The 25739-nt window shown below is 37.5% G+C and overlaps 1 protein-coding gene across 1 annotated transcript in view; it reads right to left on the bottom strand.

Moving 5' to 3' along the window:
* The window catches only part of si:ch211-119c20.2 (caskin-2), a 74013-nt gene that overhangs the window by 4718 nt on the left and 43556 nt on the right, over nucleotides 1-25739 (bottom strand). Inside the window, 15 exon segments of the mRNA XM_038277942.1 lie at nucleotides 291-429; nucleotides 584-685; nucleotides 1424-1534; nucleotides 1716-1789; nucleotides 8790-8853; nucleotides 8967-9094; nucleotides 10203-10280; nucleotides 13140-13262; nucleotides 17089-17206; nucleotides 18663-18757; nucleotides 18848-18956; nucleotides 19063-19171; nucleotides 22052-22185; nucleotides 22928-23023; nucleotides 24523-24668. Of these exon segments, the coding sequence (XP_038133870.1) occupies nucleotides 291-429; nucleotides 584-685; nucleotides 1424-1534; nucleotides 1716-1789; nucleotides 8790-8853; nucleotides 8967-9094; nucleotides 10203-10280; nucleotides 13140-13262; nucleotides 17089-17206; nucleotides 18663-18757; nucleotides 18848-18956; nucleotides 19063-19171; nucleotides 22052-22185; nucleotides 22928-23023; nucleotides 24523-24668 (1626 nt within the window).

Raw genomic sequence — 25739 nt, 5'->3', positions numbered from 1 at the left:
TAATTTAGTTTTGACTTCTGATTTTCAATTCTGTTTTAGATTTCTTTAGTATTTCCAATACTTCTTTAGTCATTTTCGTAAGTTTTGTAAGGTTCTGTTAAGTTTTTTACTAGTTTCATGCATAATTTAGTCTTTTATTTAATACACCTTACATACAACTTAGATCAAGACAAAAAAACTAAGATAAAATTATATAAATAAATCCTCAGATAATGACAGACAGCTGAAGTTAACGATAATAACCTTAGAACAGATCAAAGACATCAGACCTGGAAGAATCTGATTCTCACCCAGTTTAGTGATCCCTATTTCCTGCAGGTCCTCCCAGGTGATGTCCTTAACAATGCTGATGGAGTCATAGCCATTGTCACATAACCGCTTCTGGTACTGAGGTAGACCAATCACACTAAGCCACTCCCCCAAATCCGACTGAATTGTAACAAACACACAGAGTTTGTGGCAGAAAGAGTCAAGGAAAAAAAGATTAAGTTAAATTATAATAGGAATATATTTTATAGGAAGTCCTATAAAAGAGAACAGCATCTTTATGAGAGGAGAAAAGAAATAGTGGGTAATTTCTTACAGGAATGTAGTCTGGCAGCCACTCAGGTATGGTCAGCTTCCCAATCTCTGATGAAATCTTCTTTCTGTGGCCTGGTTTGGTCACACCGATAGCTGTGAGATCCTGAAGATAGTGGTGATGGAAATAATGAGAAAAAAAAATTATGATAAATATGATAAAGTAACAGGAAAATAATCTACAACGCCCCATTAAACTGTAAAAAACATATAAGAGGTTCCTGGAAGTTTGGTTTGATTCATATTCGGTTTTTAACAGGTTAAAAATTAAGTCTGTAGATACTAACATTTGCAGAGCTTCTTGCATTGTTTGCTGTTAAGCTCACCAGCAAATAATAAAGAACCTATTTAACCAAAAAAACTCATTACCAGCTACACCTATCATCAATTTTGAGTGATAATACGGTGGCTTTTTAAATGTCATGTTTAGAATTAATTTAACTGTCAGTTTCTAATACTGTCAGGATATCATTCTCATCCACTAGGGGGCACTCCAGAAAACTCAAACCACAGAGTTGGTCTTTTAACCTTTACTTTGATCCAAAAAACACCAATTAAATGATAATTGCTCCCTAAGCATTTTATCAGCATCTAAAAGTCTTCTAAATAACAGCATCAGGTGTGAATATAAAAATGAAAAAGTAACAGTTTAAATCATGCTTCCAACCTAAACAGTGTTAAATGGCATGAAAAACAACAGTTGTGTCATCATCAGAGATCAACAAAGACAGAACAGGTACATCTTAGAACATAAACTCAAACATCTTTTATGCTGCAGCTCATATCTTCATGTTTTTTTTTCCAAAGCTGTGTTTCCAGATAGAATACTAGAAGGTTACCAGACCTCAGGGGTCATCCTGCTGATGGTGGGGACATCGTATCCCGCTCTGATGAAGTTGGAAGTGTACTGCTCCAACTGGAACTCGCACAACCATTGGTAGATGGCTTCAGAGTCCTAATGACACACAGGGGAAAAGTTTCAGGATAAATGTTTTAAAAGGCTCAGAACAAAGTTTGCTGATTAATCTTTTGCCTGATAAGACCGGATGGATAATGTGTGACTACTAAACACATCTCAATCTGAGCTTTTGGAAGCATATTGTTTGGAAATGAGCAGAGGATTAAAGGGATCACACCTTTCCCTCAAGAAGCTGTTCTGGTCTGATGAAGCCTTTCTGCGGTACACTGTTGGCCTGGCGACGGGAACCACCTACAAAACACACATCATAAATCCTGGGGGATGTTAAACTTTTAGGTTTAACTAAACAGACTAATAAGTGCTTAATGGAAGAAAAAATAAACACAGAGGAAGTTATATATCCAGGATTTAATGGTGTCAGGGTTGTTCATTCGTCTCAGTTGAATTTAGTAAACAAAATAAAACAAGGCTTTTAAGCCAAGCTGCTGAGTGAGCAGGCCTGGTTCAATCTTTTCGGGTCTGTAAAGGAATCTGTTTTCTATACATTAGCGCAGATCTGAGGATTTCACCCTTTTCTCCCATTGCTAACCCTTGTTATGGCCTGCGGTTAAGCTGATTTATTCATTAAAACACCAGTTTTCTGTGTTTTTGTTAGGTGACCTCCAGGAATCCCCCCTATACACACACAATCACACACATACCATTAAATAATTACAGTTTGGAAAAGAAAACAGCATGATTCTTCGAACACAATTACAGAAGTAAAGAAATGCATAACTGAAAATATTTCTGGTGTGTTTCTTTTATTCTATTTTATTTTTTATTATTTCAGTTCTGCACGCAGCATCAAAGGCTAAGCTTCATTTATCAACAATTCAGCTGCAGGGTTTCCACCTGCTATCTGCTCCATGTTGCAGTCTGCTTCCCAGAGCAGAAACACCAATATGCTGCAGCAAACAAGCACGAACAGCAGGTAAAGGATTTAAAATCTCTTTTATTCACAGACAAATCAAAATTGGCCTCCTTCTACAAACAGCAGGCAAAGAATCAAAAGACAGAATGGGAGAAGCCAGTTACTGAGGCAATTAATAGAATCACAAATAAAAATCTGAAGGGATGATCTGATATTGTTTCTGTGCCTTGATGACATATGTTGTAAATTTGCACTATTTGAATTAACTGATTAGAAATGCAATAGAAAAATGGAAATTGTGATTAAAATTAGTGTTGCACCGATACTGATACAGTTATCAGGCAGGGCCCTGATACTGCATTAAAATGGTGGTATCAGTATCAGCGCGTACCAACAAAGGGCACTGTTACCATTTTGAGAGCAAAAAGTTTATTCAACTATTGTCACTCATTTCAGGTAGGCAATAAAAAGTTCTACTGGATTTCCTTTGTATTAGTCTTTTTTCTGCAGCTTGACAAAGTCATGATGGCAATTATTTTACATCCAAGTAGTATGCAGTTCTTTATATATACACACACACACATCAATTTCAAACAGATAATATCGGCCAATACTGCACAGTATCGGTGTTGGGGCCAAAATATGGTATCGGCACAACACTAATTAAAATTCTGAAACCTCATAAAGCCAAATGTAAATAGCAAAAAACAACAGATTTCCAAATGGCTACTTGTACAGTAGCATCCAGTCAGCCTTACAGTCTATAATACACATTTTAAGTCATGGATTTATGATTTGCAAATAGCAGCTCTTGTTGCATTCAAGAACAGTTGGAACACCAGGGTGTTGAAACATAATGACCCCAAAGTGATTTTAACAGTTTATTCGTAAATATGGACAGTCTTTAAAAAATATTTTTTTAGTATAATACTGCAACTTAGAATGAATAAAAAAATGTCCTTTTAGGGTTTTGCAGCTAAAATCTATTTTATTTTAGAATTGGAAAAACATTTTGTTTCTTGCTAACTAAAGTTCAACATATGTGTCTATTTTTATTTATTTTTTATGATTGAATGCAACCTATGTTTTGAAACCCAAATATGTACCAAACCACTGTTTGAAGTTAAAAATAACCTTTTTATTTCCTTTATCCGATAATAGACAGACATAATAGACAGACATAAAAGACAAGTAGGTTTCCAATTTAATTTCTATTTAATTTCCCAATGGGATTAATAGTTTTTTTTATGTTAATTGAATTTGAACACTAAAGCACATTTTCATTATTGGCTAAGTGTTTTTACGTATATTTGCTTAAAAACAATACCAGGCAGTTATTGCACTTCTGGCTTTATCATATTAAAAGTGACCAAAATGATAAAATAAACAAATAAATCACCAAAATCGTTAATTCTGCCCTGAATCCTGCACATATATATTTCTACTGGAACATAATATCCACTTAAAGAAATTGTCCCAAAAGAACAGAATGTCTAATATACGTACCGGTAGATACCCTCTAAATTACTAGAATTAAAACATAACACCAATATGGCTTCACCTGTAAACCACTAAACAAAGGACTTATAATGCAGTTTAACATAATAAAGACTCACACAACTCTTCACTACTCTAACTTCCTCACCTTTTATTTCAGCTTTTCTAGGGGTTTTCTTTATTTTGCTTGAGACTTCAGAGCCCTGGTCTCCAAGGAAACTGCGAGCAGTACCTAGAGCAGAGGTATTTGGCCCTTAGGCTAGAGTCAAAACTTCATCACTTAGCTTTTGCTCTTCACAAATTACAGAAGTGAAAGAAATAAAGAAATTATATTTGTTTTACTCCATATTCTTCCTATTTTTTTTTTTATTTACCTTGCTTCTCATACAATCTGTGTTACTAAAAACAAACCTAAAATCTCAACAAAAAAATGCTGGGAAAAAAAAGAATTCTTACCCTTAAGGAGGGCAAAGAGCTGCAGATCCCCTGACATCTGACTGATTTTTTTGCTTACCCCTCAAGCTGCACAGCCTGAACTGCTTGGTCCCAACTTAAAGCTTTACCCTCTTTCTGCTTCTCTCTGACTGATGTGTTTTGCCCCAGCTGCTTTAGCCCTCTCCGATCGAGCACCTCACCCTCCTCACTCCTTAACCCCTGGTGTGACACCTGAACATTTGCAAAGACGCTTGGCTTTGAGCGGCTACCCCAGGGGTTTTAGTACCACCTGATGGTATAAAAAGTTCTCCAAAATCTTATAAGCTGAGAGAAAAAAGAAAGTGGTTTTATTGGTTTTATAGGTGAGCTGAGGTCAGTCTTTGTTCACTCTGTTTCATTTCCTTTTAGCTAGAGAGTAATAAATGCTGACTGTGAAACAAAAGGAAACAAGACATTCATAGGGCAGGAGAAAAACCAGAGATTCTGGAGATGCAGAGAGTTTCTGCAGATTTGAGAGTATTTACTATAAAATCTGCAATCATGGTCCGAGAAATCTCTCACTTCAGTTTATTTTTATTATTATTAGGCTGCCCTTTTTGAATCAGGATGTTAAAAACAATATCTATTTATTGGAGATATTTAAGAGTAAACTGGGAATTAGTTTCAGTTGGCTGACCTTAAAGCAGTACTCTAGAATGAGAAATACATTACAATCTGATTAAAACTTTTATGGTTTTAGCAAACATTCACAACCTTTGAGGTGTTTATAAAAGCCTTAAACTCATCAAAAATGTATTACTTTTTCTCTTTATAAAAAAAACTGAAAACAGAGGTTAAAAAGTAAAGTACAAAATCTTTTTTAAAGTAGCATTGAACCATGAGGAAAAAATTAAATTCCTGTATAAAGTCTCCAGGCAGATATATTCAGATGTTAGGTCTTTTGCTTTTAGTTCAGGTTTTTCATATTGAATCTTTCTTAAAGCGCATTTTTAGATTGTTTGCCTTACAGCTGCAGTTCCCACTGGATGGTATCTGCACACAGCGACAGAGCAGACAAGGAACAAAGTCAGAGTGAACTCTGAGTTTTTACAACATAACGGATTATTAAGAAACAAAATACCAAAGGACCCTGACATCTCTGAATCCAGAAGAGCAGAACATTCCAGTAGAATTCTGCTTATTAACTGGAATTATCTGTGTTGTTTCATAACATAGCCTGATCATAGTCAAACATCTCTATATATTATTGGTTATCTAACCTGCTTTTTAGGACTTACTGCCCTGCATACTGTAGATTCTCCCCTCCTTCCAAGAACAGACTTAAGAAAAGGGATGGTTAACAGGTCTCTGCAGCAGGAAATACAATCATTTGATTCATGTGTGCTGCAGCAGGAAACATGTAAAGGATGAATGAATAAGAGTCCTGAGAACCAGGAGTAAAAACCATGTATGTTTGGATTCTACTGGATGCAGTTGATTATTGTGAATATAAACTGTATAAATAACTCAAACCATTTATCCCCATCAGGAAAGAATTAATGAAGGCTAGTAGGTCTTCTAAAATTAAAAGGAAAGCTCTATATTTTTGTATATTTTTGATAAATGTCATGTACTGTCATGTACTGACATGTCAGTAAATTGTCTGTTAACAAATATATTCGAATATAAATCAGCCAAGAATGCTCCTTCTAGCGCCACTGGGCTCCTCTCTCCGTTTTTTGTCGTTTATATTTTTTAGCCACCGGTGTTCGCCATTCAGGAGAAAGATTTGGAGCTCCACTTTGAGGTGCCAGCCACCCTGGCAGAAGGCTAGGAGACTTTCGTGTCGTGAAGACTTTCGTGTACCGCTAGAATCTTCCACACATGCACATGCACACTTTCAGGCGTATATATGTCGTGAGCAATGGTTTCAGACAGTCGTTGAAGCTCACCTTTCTCACCACGGTTCTTTAAAAATGGCCGAGGGTCGTAAGAGAAGAAGTGTATGAGAAGAAAAGCAAGGCCTCAGAAGAGGTAGATATATCCCAGAATGCTTTGCGCAGAGAGCTCTCCTACCACAGCACTTTGGGATTTGCTTTCACAGTGGCCCGCTGTCGCCATAGGCTGGCGCTACCCAACAGCGGTGACTAATAAAGCCGCAGGAGGAGTTACGAGGCCAATGGGGCTAAAAGTAAAGATCATCTGTCGAAACGGTCAGTTAACTGAGCTTGCAATACAGTTCACTATATAGTCTAGGGCTGCAACTAACGATTATTTTGAAAATCGATGAATCGGACGATTATTTTTTCGATTAATCGATGAATCGGACACAAAATATTTTTTTTATATTAACCTCTTTATTCCAAAATAAACATTTTAGACAGAACAAACAAGCACACAAGTACAGGTTTCTCATTAACTGTACTGGTGCTATATGAAAAATAAATGTTTGTGTTAAAACTACGCAAACTTACATGAGAAATGTAGCTGTACATCCACAAAATATAGGGTACTTTGTTTCATAAAGCGCAAAAAAAGACATTTTTGTTTTTAAAGCCCCTAAGGGGTTCAAACAATAGCCCCCCCCATTTCAACAAATGAGTTTTTTTTTGACTAGAAGAGTTCTGCCTTTTAAGACAGGAAAGTATAGCAGTTAAAGTTGCTACTTAAGAAAATACTTAAGCATAGAGATAAAAATAGCCCTGTGATTCAAATTATAAATTGTATTTGGAATAAAAATGAGAGAACTAGGGGTGTTAAAAAAACACATCCTCCAAAGACAGATATTTACATGGGAATGTGGCAGATAATTAATTGACATATTACTGATCTTGCTGGATTTTATTCTGCTTTACTTCCATAAATTTCAGGATCTTCTTTACTTTCTTTGCCAGAAGATTTAAACTTTAAAAGCCTTGCCCTCATAATTTGCAAATTTATTTATTTATAAAGAAAATATAAACGCTGCTTAAGCTAATTCAAATGAAATTAAAAGTAAAATAAGAAGCCAACCTTATCACTGTCTGTAACCTACTAACAAGCTAAGGAAAGCATCAGATGAGCTATCTGAGAAACTAACTTACGTTTCCCCACTTTAAAATGAAACAAACATGGTTACTCATCCTGCTGATCAGCTATCTTCACTGCCATTGAAGGCTCCAACGTGTTTTCTTTTCAGGTGCTGCGTCATAACAGTGGTGCTTCCGTGCCATGTTCATTTGTTTTTTACAAAAGTTGCATGTTACGACTTTTTTCACTTTACAAAGCGCAGGCTATTTTAATTATTGTGATCAATTTGCGCCGTCAATCCCGGGGCATGCGCGCTTCATTTGCAGTCTGGACGCTGAGGGTAAACTCCTCACTAAAATCCTGCGGCTCGGACTGCACGCTGAGAGGGATTCCTGTGGGAGAGGGAGAAAGGCGTTGGGATGGGGGAGGCGCCCCACGGCAGCAGCTGCCGCTGGAGGACAAGAGTAGGAACGATACATGCTTTCACGTAAGAGTCACCAAAAGCCGCCAGTGACACCGTAAAAAGTCGCCAGATTTGTCGCTAGTCGCTTTTTAAAAAAATAGTCGCTGGAGGGGTCTGAAAAGTCGCTGAGTTGGCAACACTGCAACTGCGGCGCTGACTCGCTCCGCCATATTTTTTTTTCTTCCCCGGGATGACGGCGGCGGCGGATGACGCATTAATCGCGCGACACAACTAATCGATGATTAAATTCGTTGCCAACGCTTTTAAACGTCGATTTTTATCGATTTTATCGATTCGTTGTTGCAGCCCTAATATAGTCCCAGCAGTATGTTGACACGGTAAGCTTGTATGAGCTATGAGAACAGTACATTTTAAAAAGGGCATGCACAGGAGAAATGGGCTAATGTATGCTCTTGCAGGCGCGATTTTTTGTGGAGAGAGCGGGTCTTTTAAAAAATCCCTTAACAATACCTTTAATGACCCAGGTAAAGTCAGGTCCTGGAAATTCTTGGTTCAAAAAGTAAAAGCAAGCAATATTATGATAATTTGATCTGATACTTTTTAATATCTGATACGATATAACAGTATTAGCTTGTGTTGCTCATTGTGTAGTGCAGAATATTAAAATGGTTTTATCCAGTGATATTATTCAAAAACAAAACAAAAGTCATCAATAGCATATGCGAGAACAACTGAATTTTGCTTTATTACCAACTGGGTTACATAAACTTAAAAAAAAAAATTTCCATCAGCTTGCTTATATCTCAGATTTTAGATGCAATCCGCTGTATTACTTTATATTTTCATATTGCTGATAGACTGATTTCTAATATCACAATGGAATCAGATCATCCCTAAAGAAAAGTTCTCCAGCTTAGAAAAGGAGAGCCATAAAGACTTAACTTGCAAGCCAATGGACATTAAGTATTGTATGCACAATCAAATTCTAAATAAATACAATTTGAAAACAACTAAGGAGTCATCATGTCACCCACCTTTACTTTGCTCAGCTGCAGTACTGTGGATCTGATCTCCTGTTTCACCTGCAGATGGCGCCATCTGCAAAGACAAAGATGCCACCAGACAATCAGGCCTTAGGTTTTCTCATTATTAGTTGTTCAAACATCAACACTCTTTGTAATAAAAGAAAGACAGTAATGTTTCTGCCTCACCTTGACGCCATCGTTGTGCTGGCGGCCGTGGGTCCCGTTCTGTCTGCGGCTGCTCTCTGAGCTCTGGCCGCTGCCAGCGCTGCGACTGCTGCCCACACTGCCTGTGCTGCCCACACTGTTTCTGTCACCTGATATAAGACAATGCAACAATGCATAATAGTAGCGTAAGGCTCTGTCTTTCATTCTTGCAAATTAGTTTTGTATAATAAAATATATTAAGGACAAGAAAAGGCTCAGCGTGAAAGTAGAAAAATAAAATTTTGAAAAGTGTTTTATCTTCTGAAAAACTGTCTTACACACATCTAACTAATCGTCTTTAATGGAAGTTCTGGGAAATTTTAGTTCCTGCATCTCTATCTGTAACTGTTTTCTACTACAGGTGTTTCACTGATACTCAAAAAATCATCAGAAAAAAAGTGCTAATTTTCCTCTCTGTGTTTCCTTAACTCAGTAAATTTGATTAAAATCACTACATTTCATTAAAATTTGAATTTGTTTCCTATAATAGTTGTTGACAACCTATTGTTGAACAGATATGTGTTGAAAGACATTCAGTTTGTCTTATTTTCAAATATGATTGAGGTAGAATTGGAAAGAATTATCATATTCCTAAAAAGTTGAAAAAAGGTTTTGCTCTTGTCCATTATTTATATTTTTTTCTCATAACTAAAAACCCAAAAGCACCTCTAAATCAGAATTAATTGTTTATACAGTATTTAAAAAATGGCAGAGGTTTTAAGTATAAAGAGAAATACCGTCATGTATTGATGGCCAAATAATATTAATGAAAGAACATTTTATCATCTGATTTATAGCAATTGGCCCTATTAATTGGAGTTCTGAATTGTTTTTAAGGAAGAGAAAATGAAATTCAGTGGTCTACATGTCCCTATATCCTGACTATGTCAGATAATCGGCAATTAATCAATGAATGACTGAGCCAGTAAACCAGACATGAAGCCATGCTGACCACTTACCTTTATGTTCTGCTGCAAGACAATGCCAGTTGGTTAGGGTGTTACTGGGATGGCATGGGGATAAGGGATTTGCAGGGTAGTTATGGTGAGGCTGTGATGTTGGGACTAAATGTTTTACAGATAGAAGTGAGCCAGAGAAGCAGTCTGGTTAAAGGGCAGGGTATGGGATGTGAAAAGGTTCCAGCCAGGTTAGGGGTTTGGGTAGTTTGGGGTTAGATTTACGATGGATTGGCAGTTGTTTAGGGTCACACACTCTTACCAGTGGGAGAGCTCCTTAGGACCCAAATGTCCTGAGGGGGGGTTGCTTGGGCTGAGAACTGAGTGGCCGGTGAAGCACCTAACAAACACACACACTTTAGACACACTACGCTGCTTTCCTGCATCCCGCAGAGAGGGGACAGGACCTATGGAGCTGTCAATGACCACCAGGAGGACAGTGAGCGGTGAGGGAGGGGGAGTGGGACTGCAGACCCGTGGAGAGAGACATGTAAAACAGCCATCTGTCATAAATGTCAAATAAAGCTATAAACAGAGACAATGTGAATGTTTTTATTGTTTTACTATGTTTTTACAGTCATTTAGAGACACACTTTGTTTGTCCCTTTGTATATCTACATTATATACACATGTGTTATATACACATAGATGTAGATGTTTAATATCTCAGGTATTGGTCTTTAAGATTATATTTCTTGGAATTAATTTATTTGAAATATTTAACTGAGTGATGTATTGTATTGTATACATTATTTTGTGATGATTTTTATGTTAAAAAATAAATACCGTCATAGAAAAAGTGAATATGAAACACTCAAAACTCAAAGATTAGAGAGCTAACAGGGAAGATTATAATGGATTAATTCACTATAATTTACTTATTGTCAACTTTCTTTCTTTGGAACAAAGTCAAAAGTGGCATGTGAATAAATCATCTGTTAAATGTATTATCTGACCCAGATGCAGCTTAGTTCATACATTATACGTGAATTAAGCCACGCTTGACCATTATTTGATCTTATTAAGTCAAGTGATAGCATTTTTTATTAATAATTTTGGCAACCAGCTAAAATTTGGGTTCCCTGACATTTTAAATGTTTACATCAGACCAATAAAAATAGACTTTAAATACTGAAATGTTGTGTTATAACCATGTAATTAGCTAATGATGAGGAACTGCTAACATAGCTGTTGCCCAGCAGACAGTTAGTGAGACCCTACACAAGGTGGTTAAGCCTCAAAAGATAACTGCTGAAGGAGCTGGCTGTAAACACAGGACTGGATCCAAACATAATAATGGAAAGTTGTGTGGAAGGACGAAATGTAGTAGAAATAGATGCAAAAGTCTTAAAGTGGTAGGGAAATTGCTGTTCCAACCGTTGCATTTCCGAATTCTCAGAGTGGTGCACGACTTTACACGAGTGATTAAAGTGAATGTGATTGGTCGATTATCAAGGGGGCAGGGTTGTTGTGTCGGAAGGTACGCAAGCAATTTTGATTGTGGCCAGTTTATCGGAAGCATCTTGCTAACCAGTTAGCAATTTAGTGCTAGTAGGTTCCCAATGGGAAATTATATTGGGACCAAATTGGTGACTTAGAAAGGACACTGTCAAGGAACGCTATGGACAGCGGAAACATGCAAGAGGAGGAGAGTTTTGTGTCGGAGGTTGTGGATGAGTCTCCTTCGTCATACAGTTTTTATTTAGAGGAGGAACGTGGGGACGAAGATGTTGTGGAAGAGGACGCCAGGGCGGCAGAAGCTTGGTTTGGTGTAGAAGTCTTACAGCCGTACATGTTTGAGCCTTTGCCTCGCAACACTGCAAGTTCTGTTAGCTCTACGCCTGCCGAAGACACAGACGTCCATCCCCGTGAACACTGGGACGGAACTAAAAGGTAAAGTAAATTATTCTTATTTCTTATTTCAACCGTTGTGTATATTAGCTGCAACATGATGAATCAAGATGCTATGATCAAAAAAATTTGATTGACAGACGATCATTGATATATGATTGGCTGAAATTAGGCCAATAATATATAGATGTTCTGCTAAATTTGAAAATGCAAAATTCCACGATTGTGGTATTTCAATTAAAAAAACAAATGCAATTTAGACTGCACATAACTATGTGTTTTCACGTAATAACTCTGAAAACAACATGGGTGCAGCGGATGTAAACACAGGATAATTATCTATCTAATTTTAGCCACATCTCTAAAGGGCGCCATCGTCCCCCATTCTTCTTCTGCATTTTCCTTCAAGTCAGTAAAGCCCAGTTGTGGATTATTTGACTCATATGTGGCAAAAAAAAAAAAGAATTTCTACAACTGAAAAAAGCCCTTTTATAGAAAAACTTGAGTTCTTTTTTCCAAATTGCAGTTTCAATTCAGCTTGTTTATTTTCATGATTAAAGTTTGCCCAAATTTATGCTTATTGGGAATGCTGCTACTGTGTGTTCCAAATAAGACTATCTAGATTTCACTTTTACAGCTGCATTAATTTTCAGATTTATTTTATGAAACTTTAGAGCAAAAAAATAAAATAGAATTCAGCTTTCTATTCGGATTCTATTCGGATAAAGGATTTATAAATGCAACTCTACCAGGAAGTTTAAATGTAATTTTTTATCAAGTGTATCAAACTTTCCTTTATTTCCATGCTGTTGTATTCATTAAAAAATCTATTTAAATTGGAGGATATTTGATTGATTGGCTTAAAAGTCCAAAATGATGGTAGGTGTTAGATTTTATTAGATCTGTCTACTACACAAGGTAGACAGGTGTGGTTTTTATATTGTGATTGTTTTAGATCTGGGTAACTTCATCCTCCTGCTTTATCTTAAGCCCAAAGAAAGAGATAAGATGGATTATTTAAAGTTACTATTACATGTCCTCACACCTGATACAGTATAGGCAAATCTGATTATTTTGCATCCAAATCAGACTTTTTGATGAAATTAGAATAGCACAAAAAAAGAACAACTTTATACCTTAATGTATAACCATTAAGGCAACCCAATTGGTTTGATGCCCACTTAATTCCTCATATCTACGCATTTTTGTTCTGGCTGAATACATTTACTCATATTATAGTAAATCAGGAGCAAATGCAACAACAGTATGCCAGCTGTCTTATCCTGATGGTTTGTTGTTTAGACTCCGTCATCTGCAGGTCCTGAAAAGATTGTTCATGTGTGAATACCTGAAGGTTCATAGCCAAGGATGTATGTGTCGTCGGTCTGAGGGGTGGGGCCTGAGGGAGGAGTTCTGGATGCCAGGTGTGGTCTCTGGCATGGCATGGAGCCTTTGCGGGATAGAGCGCCCCCTAGTGACATGGACACATGTGTATGTTGAGGTTGGCATGCATGAGTGAGTGCAGGGGTGTGGTCATAATGAAGTGCAAGCACAGGGGAGGTATCCCCACTCATGTTTGGAGCTTCAATGCTTTCACATCTATATGGAAAAGCATAAACCAGGACAAATCCTCTCTGGAGTTACATAACTTGCAGCTGAATAGGAATGCAAGATCAAAAGTTGCACAGAGAGAGACAGAGGCTCCCTGATTCTCCATGTGCTGATCGCAATAATACCACACAGCTCGTACACGCACAGACTCACACAACTCAGTTTGCTTTAAATGCAAAGTGGCTTTGAGACTTTTGAGTCAAACTTTCATGTCTTCTCTTCCTCATGCGTGAGCATATGCACAGCAAATACACGCCATATCCCAGCAGAGACTGTGGGGGCTTTAGCACTGAGCTGACACCTTGGAGGTCTGGTAGCAGTAATCCTATTAATGTGTGTCTGTGTGAGTCGGAATGCTTCGGCACGCGTATATGCAACTGTTCTTCTGTGCCTGTTGCAGTAACTCAGCCTCTCAAGCCGCTTTTTGAATGTCAGTGGCTTTACAGCTGCAAAACAAGCACAGGGCTTAAATTGCTTTCATTCATATGGATCAAAACAGCTGATCTACAAGCAAACTGAAGCCGTCCATAGTCATGAACCTCATTGTAATGGTTCTTGTTACTGTGACTTAAGATTTTACAGTTGGAAAGACAGTATAACTCAATGCAATGAGTAAATTGAACTCAGAGATGAGATTGTTTAAAAATATTAGCTGGTCTGAGCTTTCTATTTTTAACTAAGTCATTTTTATGAGTTATTTTCAGAAATTAAATTACAAATTAGTAAAATTACTGAAAATTAAGACTTTATGTCTTAAATTTGGATTCCTCTCTAAAAAAAATAGATTAAAAACAGAAGAACACTCAGAAATTCTTCTTGTGTGGAGCATCAGCTATCACAGGAAAGGCATCAGTGATGATCTTAGAGAAGCATTTGTCTTTTGAGAGACAGTTTTGTTCTCTAGCAGGAATCCTCCATTTGCGCACACACCCAGAATGTTCCACAAACCTGCATGGATTAAGAGGATATGGAAAATACCCCCACACTCTACAACAAGAACAAAACAGACACAGGATCCCTGACAGCCGGTAGAAAAGCTTTGATAGTTGATGTAAAAACAGTCATTTCCTTAGACTCACATGTTATCACAACTGTACATTTCCATAGCTGTGTGCAAACTCGTGTTGATTTGTTGGTTTATGCAGCTCCTCCTAACTTACAATGGGTCCTCTGACTGCTCCTCTATTAAAATTCCTCCTTGCCTTCAGCCTGTAGGTAAATATCCATGTCCTGGTAGGTTTACAGTGGTGGTTTGTTCTTTTTATTTTCAGATGATGTATTGAACAGTACTCTAAGATGTTTTAAACTTTTAACCTCTAATCAACTCATCCCTGGTGTGTTTGCTCCATTCTTTAGGCTTCACAACATTTTTTTTGTTTGTTAGTCGTTATATGACTTTCAGGGCAGACCATGTTCATGGTTCAGACAGGGACCAATGTGCACTGAGGGCTCGGTGAGAACCAATAGGCACCAAAACCAGTTTAGGTGCAGGATATACTAACCACACTGTACTAACTGGAAAATAAACAAGCAAAACATCCATACTTTTTCAAATAAATAACAGAAAACAGATTAGATTTTCATGAAGCCCTTACTAAAGAATATACACACAAATTTACACATCAGTGCTGTCAAAAACAGTTATATATCTAAGATACAAATTAAATGGTTCTTTATCTCTGATATCTGATATCTGGTTTAGAGAGGGACTGCTTGTTCAGGAGGTGGTGGAGTATGTTGGGTGGCCATAGGGATGGACAATGATTGATAGTGGTACCTCTGGCCCCGCTGCTATGGCGGACATAGAGAGTTCATTATAAAACCAGCCCTTTTAAATGTAACATTTAAATAATGTAATTTGAAACCCATTTTAATTGCATTTTCCTATTATAAATTTAAAAATTAATTCTAAACTGTACATATTAATAATCTATTATTAAATACTGGAATTTTTTGTATGTATTTTCATTCATACATCTGATTATAAATACCTTTCCTAATAACATATTTTAAAAAGATAATTCCTTATTCAATTTCCATTTTTTTTTTCAAACTTTCATTTTCAAATCTTTTTTAAAATAGCATTTTTTGCTTTACTTGCTCCATTTACCTTTTTCACGGCCCTTCTGACCCCGGCTCTGATAACCACTTAAACCAATCTCAGTTGCTCCTCAGATGCAGCCAACACTCTCATTGGTTAGGCTGCCAGACCTGATTAACAAAATAACCAATAGGAGAGCTGGTTATATCTGAAGAGCAACTGTGATTTTCCTAACTGAATTTCAATGTGCACAGGGACCAGAAGGGTCACAGCAGAAGTAAATGGAAAGGGGAAAGTAAAAGGAAAATGCTAATTCAAGAAAAGATTTAAAACTGCAAGGTAAAAAAAAAAAAAAAATGGAATAAGGAATACGGTTTTTAAATATGTGACAAGGAAAGGTATTTATAATCAGATTTATGAATTCTGTGTTTTTAAATCTCCACTTAGACATAGGATTCAATTTTTTTTTTTTTTTATTCCAGTGTTTAATAATGGAATAATAGATACAATTTACAATTCCTCTTAGCATAATGTTAATAATAATATATGCCATGCCAATTTGGGTAAAAGGACTTTATATAAAGGACAAATAAAACACTAACCTTTCTGGCTGCAATATGACAGAAACTTAAATTTAAACTGATATGAATATTTTTTTTCATTCTACTTTAGTCATAAAAGTCATAAAATCACAAGAATAAAGTAGTAAAATTACGAGAATAAAGCCGTAACATTACAAGAATAAAGTCATAAAATTACGAGAATAAAGTCGTAAAATTACGAGTATTAAGTTCTTTAAAACTTCACATAATGCTAGGCATTCTTATTTTAGGGAAGAAAGTGCTTCTTGTAGTAGTTTTCATTAAATACAACTGGTTTCTCGTAATTATACAAATTTTTTCTCGTAATTCTAGGACTTTATTCTCATAATTTTACGACTTTATTCTCGTAATTCTAAGACTTTATTCTCATAATTTTACGACTTTATTCCCATAATTTTACGACTTTATTCTCGTAACGTTACAAATTTATTTTCGTAATGTTATGACTTTTTTCTCGTGATGCTATGTCTTTACTCTTGTAATGTTACAACTTTATCCCCGTAATGTTACGACTTTATTCTCGTAATTTTATGACTTTATTCTCGTAATTCTAAGACTTTATTCTCATAATTTTACGACTTTATTCTCGTAATTTTAGGACTTTATTCTCGTAATTTTACGACTTTATTCTCGTAATTTTAGGACTTTATTCCCATAGTTTCAGGACTTTATTCTCGTAATTTTAGGACTTTATTCTCTTAATTTTAGGACTTTATTTTCATAATTTTACGACTTTATTCCCATCATTTTACGACTTTATTCCCATAATTTTACGACTTTATTCTCGTAACGTTACAAATTTATTTTCGTAATGTTATGACTTTTTTCTCCTGATGCTATGTCTTTACTCTTGTAATGTTACAACTTTATCCCCGTAATGTTACGACTTTATTCTCGTAATTTTATGACTTTATTCTCGGAATAGGATAAAAAAAATAAAAATCTCTAGCCTGGCCCTAATACTCCGTCGTAATATTCAACCATAAGTCCTAAGCCAAAAAAAAACCCAACTCTTGTTTATACAGTCATGTGTGTTTCTCTACCTGCTCTCCTGCTGAGGACCTCCACCACTGAAGGAGGAAAGAAGCCCACCCTGTCTGTCCCCCTCTGGCTGTCATGGATGTGGCCTTTCCAGCGGCCATCTGAGTGCTGCTCCAGGACCTGATGGCAAAAAAAATGACAGAGCTTTAGTTTGAAAACGCTGTTGTCTCCATAAACATGAAAAAAATTGAAAAAATGAAATAAATGTGAAAAATTTGAGGTTTGATTAAAGCTGTGATATAAGCTACTTTGTCAGCACAGCATCAGCTGGAATTAATGTCTGACTTTTGCAGTGAAGCACTTAAGAAGATAATATGAGAACGTCAGTCATGTGTAAATACACAATCCATGGATTAAGAGTGCTAGAAGAAACAAAAACAAACCCGCTGCTGCAGTCGAGTTCAAACATGATTTGGGCCACGTATTCAGATATCAAAACACGTGAAATTAGAACAGAACCACAGAAAAAATGCACAAATGTACGAGTTAAGGTGTTTGTTAGTGGGTGGGTAGGGGGTGCTGGGCAAAAGAAAAACTGGTAATTAGACAAGTTTGAGCCCGTTTCTCTGCTGTGGTGCCATGTTTGGAGATTACTTAATTATCCCAAAACATCCCACACAAATCCCAACAACACCAACTTCTTCTACCCTCTGCAGAGAATCCAAAGCCCCTGATCTACAACACAAAGCAAAGGGAATCAGCTACAGGATGGAGTTTGTTTGGTTTGGGTGATTTTAATGACCTGTTCCTAAAATTTATATTACATTTTCGAACAGATTAAGGACAAATTGTGTACAATGGGAAACATACATCCATACTTAAAAACTCATTATATATACCAATGTTAGATTCCTATGATGGGATTCCTTAACTTTTAAAGACATGATGTTAAGTAGGGGCCTCCATTTTGGGATGTACAGCAATCTCACACATAGGTTGGGTGAAAATGTTTCACCAATCGTGAATCATAATGCACACCTTTGCTGCCTGTTTTCTTGGTTAAAACTATTTCCTAAACAATCAGAAGGAAAATGTATCAAATAAACTGCATGATTTCACTCTGTTCCTATTATTTTTTCCAGGACAGAAGTGGCCTATCTGTTGCTGCAATAGTCCTCACCCGAGCCTGTCTAGAAATGCAGTTTTCTGCTGATGTTAACCCAGCTCTGCACTGGTGGCAAAATTTTTTCTAGAGAATAGGAAAAGTAGAAGAAAATATCCTCCTGGCTTCTGAAGACTCATTCACTAATTCTTGACAAAAACTTTCTTTCTGCTACAATATTCTCTGCAGGTTAGGGTTAAGACGTAATGGCAAAGCGTGGATACTACCTACACAAGAGGCCACACATTTATCTGAAGCTGTAGTGAAGGTAAAGTCTGATACTGAGGGAAGAGAAAGTTAAAATAGCCTAAGAATTATTTTTAAATTTAACTTTGGCCCCACCCTGGTCGTCATAAAACACAGAAAGCATTCATGTAATATCATGTTGTGGCTTTGGACCAGCGTGGGAAAGGAAATTGCTGCAAGCTGACAGCGACTCCAAGACAGTGTAACAGGAAACACAAAAAAAGTCACCATTATCATGTCTCCAGCCCGCAGGTTAAGAGCAGTAGGGTCATGGAGATTCCAGTAGTCCTTCACTGCTCTGACTTGGAGAGAACTGGATGCTTCTGCAAGGACAAAGAACCATCACTCCTATGGCAACCGGCTCTTTGTCATTAAGAGATCAGAACTAGGAAGTCATTCTTGCTGAAATAAACCTCTGAGTAGCTGTTTGATGTCTCTGCTGGCTGTAGAAGTGGTAAACTGGTTGACGATATCCAGCGCCGTCTGGTTGTATGTGTTGCGGATGTTCACATTGATCCCGGCCTGAACACATACAACGTCAGAGCAATTGTGTTCACCAGCAAATTACAATGTAAGGCTTCAAATTATAAAGTTGTCCGAAAAATTATCGACAGTAAGCCCTTCTTACATCGAGCAGCAGTCGCACTACTTCTGTCTTGCCGTAGAGGGCAGCCTCATGCAGAGCAGTCCCTGCTTTGGTTGCTCTGTTGATGTCAATGCCAGCTTTGAGCAGCAACCTGGGAAAATTAATAAGAAAACATGCGCTGTGAGATTAGCATGCAGATTTTATCTATCTAGCATCTGAAAATATGCAAAAGTCACACACAAAAAAATATCTCTGCAGGTCTGTTAGAGGCCAAGATTTGAAAATCTTACTAGTAGCATACCATGGCATTTATGCAGAATGGGGCTGAGTCAGGAGTTTTGTTAAAGGTTTTCCGATTATTAATCACTCAATCAAAAAAATAATCAACAGATTAATCAATTTGTAAAATAATGACTGCATCGTAGCTGCAGTCTTGAATGTTATTATTACAGAACAGCGGTGTTGCAATATGGTGCTCCCATCTCCCACACGATGATTGCACTGGTTTGCTTTAGGGCAGAGTCTGAGCCTTACCCGTTAGTCAGTCTGGTTGGCCAGGCTACATTAACCTCAAAAGGCCGATTTAGACTCTACAGTTATCCTACCATGCACAGTTTTACACTATGGCTTCTTTATGCAGAGCATGGTGGCTAATTTGTAAAATGATCAAATAAATAATGCTAATTGAATTTTAAGATAAAACAGAGTTGGTGTTTGCCCTTTAAAAAAATGCATAGTAAGAACAACTTGAGTCCAAAATTGTAAAGAATGAAGTGATGCTTTCAAAAGTGAAAAGTATAAGACATTCATAATCATTGGATTGATGTAAATTAACCATTTCACAATCCAATAATCTCCAACAGCTAACAGTTGTTGTCAGAAACCCATGATCTATATTACTTATTTGATCTATGAAAAATCTTTAAAAAGAGGGCATTATCCAACACACATGCAAACCCCTCTCATTGCAGATACATGCAGGTTGATTTCTAAAGAAGGATCAAATACCTCATTCATCCAGAACATGTTTGCTCAATGTAGTTAGGAATGCATGAGAGTAAAAAACTAGCAGAATATCCCTTGAATATTAAAAGTCAACCAGGATATGAAAATCCTGATTGCTTAAATTAAATGCAAATGGACATCTGCTATCATTTATTGTAAGCATTTTGCCTTTATTCAAAAGGCATCTTAAAAAAAGTTACTGATGAGGGGCAAAATGCCACATTTAATGTTATGATCAATAAAGCACAAATAAAACCAGAATGGAGATGTATGGCTTCTCAAAGGGGTCAGCAATAGCCAAAGCTGTAGTCATCGCACAATTGGGTAAGAGTGATGGTGTGGTCTTGTTTTGCAGCGACTAAACCATAGCATCTTTAAAGGAATAGTACACCCAAAACATGATTAGCCTTCATTTTCTACTCACCCCCATGCTGAACAACACCCTGGAGTACTTTTTTGATATCTCAAATGCATCTGGAGATCTGGGAGGCTTCTTGCTGTCTGCTGACATTCAAATAATGGAGGTCCATGGCGCCCGAGACAGAAAGGTCCATAAAAGTCCACAAAAACGTGTCAATATTCCTCCATACTGCTCGTCCAATGTAATCCAAGTGTCCTGAGTGGGTAGCATCCAGAATTTACTCGAAACGAAGTAATTTAGAATGTTTTTAGAGCATAAACAGTAGTGTATAGGATTTCCTAATAGCGCCCCCATGCGCGCTCACGATTCTACGGAAGCCGGCAGACCAAACCGGAAGGAAGTGCGCATTCAGCGTCTGGTCTGCCGATAATGCAAGCGTAGAAGAAGAAATGTGCTGTTTACCTGTGCAAAGAAAGAAACAACGAAAGAAAAATGTCTGAGGACTTCAGTGTTGAGGAAGAGCATGAGTTCTTTGCCGAGCTGAATGCGCTGGTTTGGTCTGCCGGCTTCCGTAGAATCGTGAGCGCGCATGGGGGCGCTATTAGGAAATCCTATACACTACTGTTTAGGCTCTAAAACGTTCTAAATGACTTCGTTTCGAGTAAATTCTGGATGCTACCCACTCAGGACACTTGGATTACATTGGACGAGCAGTATGGAGGAATATTGACAAGTTTTTGTGGACTTTTGTGGACCTTTCTGTCTCGGGCGCCATAGACCTCCATTATTTGAATGTCAGCAGACAGCAAGAAGTCTCCCAGATCTCCAGATGCATTTGAGATATCAAAAAAGTACTCCAGAGTGTTGTTCAGCATGGAGGTGAGTAGAAAATGAAGGCTAATCATGTTTTGGGTGTACTATTCCTTTAAAGTCAACATTAAGCTTTTTATATTTCCGAAGTAATTCAGAAGCCCTCTGTCTGAGTATTCCAAATGGGGACTTGCAAGGACTCAAGGACTGGTCTGCTCAAGGAATCAAGGTGTTGCAATGACTAAATGAGGTCCAGAGTCAAATGGTTCAGTGGTGCATAAGGAACCTGCTGATAAAATAATTCAGTATTTTTTGTTTCCAGCGCCTATTTTGCAGGGTCTAAAATCCCTGCAAAATAAAGTGTTTTAACATTAGGGGCATGATTACATAACAGCTAGCAGATGAAGTTGGTTTTAGAACTATTGCTTCATGGGGTGGACATACTTAAAAAGTAAACTTGTTCTGCATCCTGGCTTAGATTTTGGAAGACAAGTGATGACAGCCCTTGTAATGATATATGTTGTTCATATAGCATTTCATTTCCTTCATCTGAAGACCAGGCGAGGCCCACATATTTATGTCCTAACCAGACTTGGTAAGCAGAGAAATTCTCATTTAAACATCACTGAGTTGTGGTTAGGGAGTTGTAGAGTGTTTTTAGCACCATTGCCCTGCAGCAAGAAACTCTTAAGTTCAAATATACAGAAGTCTTTCTAACCCTAACTCATCTCCCTATAAATGCAAATAATTTCTCTCTGGCTATTTTCCCATATCCTGGGTATTTGCACCAGGAATGGACACCAGCCACCACATATCTGCAAGCGTGAAATGATTGGATGGTTTTAGTTATCTCACTTGATGATGTCTTTGTGTCCATTCCTAGCAGCCAGGTGAAGAGCAGTGGTTGAGGGAGAATCCAAGCTGTCGTCTCCTCTCTCTCCTTCAAGAAGCGCTGACACCATGTTACTGCTGAGCAGCAGCTGAGTCACCTAAAGGGAAATATGTCTGAGGATGAAGTTTTACCAACAGACTTAGGACAGAAATTATGACATGAGCAGTAAATAAAAAAAATTTGAATACATGCAAAACCATCCTCTTCTTTGTGCATTGACCTATATGTACTGAATGTCCCCACTGTTGGACATTATAGGATATTTATGTGGAAAGAGATTAACTCCTAAATTAGGGTTTATCCACTGCCCAGCAGCTGTCTAAAGGCAAAATGTGAGCGGTAAAAACAGCCCAAAGTCAACCTAGTTGAGAGCGCATTAAGAAAGCATGGAGAGTGTGTCTAATTTTGAATCTTAGCATAAGCAGCACATCCTGCAGACTGGCTAATCTGTTTTCCTATAGCAGAGAAACAGTATTTTTTCCCCAAGTGCAAATGTCTTCAAACATTACAATGTCCAAAAAGAGCCACTGAGGTCCTTTCCCTCAACAGGCTTAGCTGAGCAGTTTCATTTCTTTCTGATCTCTGGCTCATGTTTGTCATAAGGAATCCTCCTCCACACATAAAGAATAAAGAGTGTTTTCACATGCAAATAATTGGATTATGAGTCAAAATCTCTTCATAACAGGTCTCAGCTTTCATTGTGCTGAAATTTGCTGATGCATAGGGCCACAAAAGCCCTATTTTATATCCATATGAACTAGTATGGGAGCCAGCTTGATTTTTTTTACCAACAAACAAAATGGGAGCCATAGAAAAATACGCTAGAAATAATCCAGTACCTTGAGTCGACCAAACTCACAGGCCAAATCCAAAGGTGTCTTCTTCGCCTTGTTCATTAGGCAGGGATTAGATTGGTGCTGCAGCAGCATCTCAGACTGAGGGTGAAAGGGAGAGAGTGCAATCTAATGTGAGAAGGATCACCTCATGTATAATGCAGGTGCATCCAGACACCAGTCATCCTCTACAGGTGTTTTGATGTTTTGTTTCCTACCAGAGTGGAGGAACATTTGATAGCTGCTGTGGATCCTGGGAAGGGTTGTCGCCATTGTGTTAAACTGTGTTCTACTAAAGAGGTCAGACCTCAAAGGGGGTCATGTTACAGGAGGACGGCTGTTTGCACATATGGTCTTTGTTACCTCTGAACTTTTCTGGTATAATTATTCAGCTTGATAGAACAGATATTCTTCTTTGGAACTAAGACCTGGTCTTGATAAAGGTCTTGATAAACACTATTTTTAGGAAAGAGGTGAAGATCAGAGGTAACCTGCAAGTTAAGCGTTAAGCATGTACTAGTTATGGTTTGTGACATAATATTCCCCTGCTGGTAAATATTTATCAAACAGTTTGGAAAGGAACAGGGGTGTGGACACTCACTCAAAATCAGATACATTCTGAACAATTACTTAACACTTTCAGAAAAATATGGGGGGAAAGCTGATGAGCAAAGAGATCAGTCCAGGTTACTTTCATAATCTGAAATGGCACAAATAGAGAGTGAACAAACAAAAGAAAGACAGGGGAAGGGTGTAGAAATTGTTCTTGAGTTGCATGAACAATCTAGCGACTACAAATGGAGCCCTTTTGGCCACGGCCATGCTGCTTGGAGTTCACACGTTCTCTCCGTTCATAAATGAGTTCTCCCCCAGTATTCAGAACACAAGCGCGCTTGTGTTTACAAGCTGTGTACCCCATCTTTTACCCGTTCCACACCTCAAATAGAGTGGCAAAATGTAAAGTAGTCTGGAAGAAGGCTTTAATTTCTCTCAGAGCAGAGGCTAAGTGTGTGAAAAAACAGAAATAGAAGAAAGTAGACAATTTTGATAGAAAAGACGTTGGGGGGCAGTTATCTGGTGAACCATATTATGACCTGAAGGGGAAGTTCATGCGTCCTTTATTAACCCCTACTGACCGACTCCAAACTCCTGGTCGCCATTTTGGCTTTTGTGTCTCTCCTAAGAGTTAAAGCTCTTCTTGAGTTGTCCTTGTCTCCCTTGTTCAGCGCTAATGCTGATCTGTTTACATAAAGTCAATCTTTTCTTAGTGAGGGCAAATGAGTTTAAATAGCAGCACCGATGGTTCCTCGCTTCCACGGGACTTGAGCTCCTGTAAGGTTACAGTACAGAGATCGGACTTCCATACAATAAGGACGAGGAATAGAAAGTTATGTTTGTGAAGGTTTTATATATGTGTATCTGTCCTACTGAGACTTCTAAAAGGAGAATAAATGTTATTAGAAGAAATGTGTGCGGCCCGGTTGGCATTAATGGAATTACCTGTATTGTTGTTGAACAATACCAGCCAATGACACGATGAGTTTAAGTTTCAGTGAAATGAGATGCCTGGTAATCAGATTGTGTGTGTGCTCTGAACTCACCACTTCATAGTGTCCGTACTGTGCAGAGAGATGTAAGGGGATCTGTCCATCATGGGACGGAGTGTTGACTGAAGCGCCTCCTCTCAGCAGCATTAGAACAGAGTCAGATTTACCTTGCCATGCTGCGTAATGGAGCGGACGCATGCCTGGGGATGACAGAGAGGTGCTAAGTAGGAATTAAGGAATTTTTTTTAAATAATGCTAACATTGTGTTATTCGCAAACGTCTAGCTGAGATCTAAACCAATTGAAATAATTTAAGCTGTGGAATATAGATTTAAACTAAAGGACTTATTCTTCTTTAACACTTTATTTGTTTAGACACCTCCTGGTAAAATGTGACACATATCCAGAGGTGGGTAAAACATTTTTCACTCAAGTCAAAGTAGAAAGTTGTCACCCCCCAAAAAAACTACTCAAGTAAGAATAAAAAAGGTTCTTGGTAAAATGGCTACTCAAGCAATCGTTGGGTCATTAAATCTGATGTGATGCTTTAACGTATGCAGTCAAACAGGGAGTTATGAGAAAATTCCACTATTTTAAAGTATAACATGAAAACATAAATAAGTTACATGTTTGCAAATGATCAAATTGGGCCAAAAGAAACAATTTTTCTGCATCATTTTTTTTTAACTTAAACCTACAGTAGGTGATACACTTATGTTATTATCTACAGTTTAGTATATTTTACCTGATCTCTGCACAGCTCAAATTATTTGTGGTGGGTGGAGTAAAAAAGATATTTAACTAAAACAAGATTAGCGAGACTCTCTAAGAATAATATTTAAGTACATTTAAAAGTAAAGTGAATCACACCCACTCCTAAAGAACTTTTTTTTCCAAAGGTTGCTGAAGTAAATGTAACTTGTTCCTACCAACATTTACACATATGACTTAGAATTAGACAACTTTTATCGTCATTTTGTATGCAGAGAGTGTATACAAAACAAAATTTCATTTTTTAAAGCTGTCATGACATTTCACTGATCATTTCTGATGTTTGTTCTCTCTGATTTTAGTGACCTAACTTAACTACCTAGTATAATGTCAGTGTGTTTACAACAGCAAAACATGTTTAACAATTTAGGAAAAGAAAATGCTCTATTTGCTTATAGTTACTTAGACACCAGAGCCTGACTGATAATAAAAGCAAAAACCAATGTTGCTCAAAACTGTGGAAAGTTATTACATCAGACACCCATACATATTGGGTCCTCC

The sequence above is a fragment of the Cyprinodon tularosa genome, unplaced genomic scaffold, assembly GCF_016077235.1.
Source record: "Cyprinodon tularosa strain WSP-4 unplaced genomic scaffold, ASM1607723v1 ctg136, whole genome shotgun sequence".
Classification (NCBI taxonomy): domain Eukaryota; kingdom Metazoa; phylum Chordata; class Actinopteri; order Cyprinodontiformes; family Cyprinodontidae; genus Cyprinodon; species Cyprinodon tularosa.
This window is presented reverse-complemented; position numbering and strand designations above follow the sequence as displayed.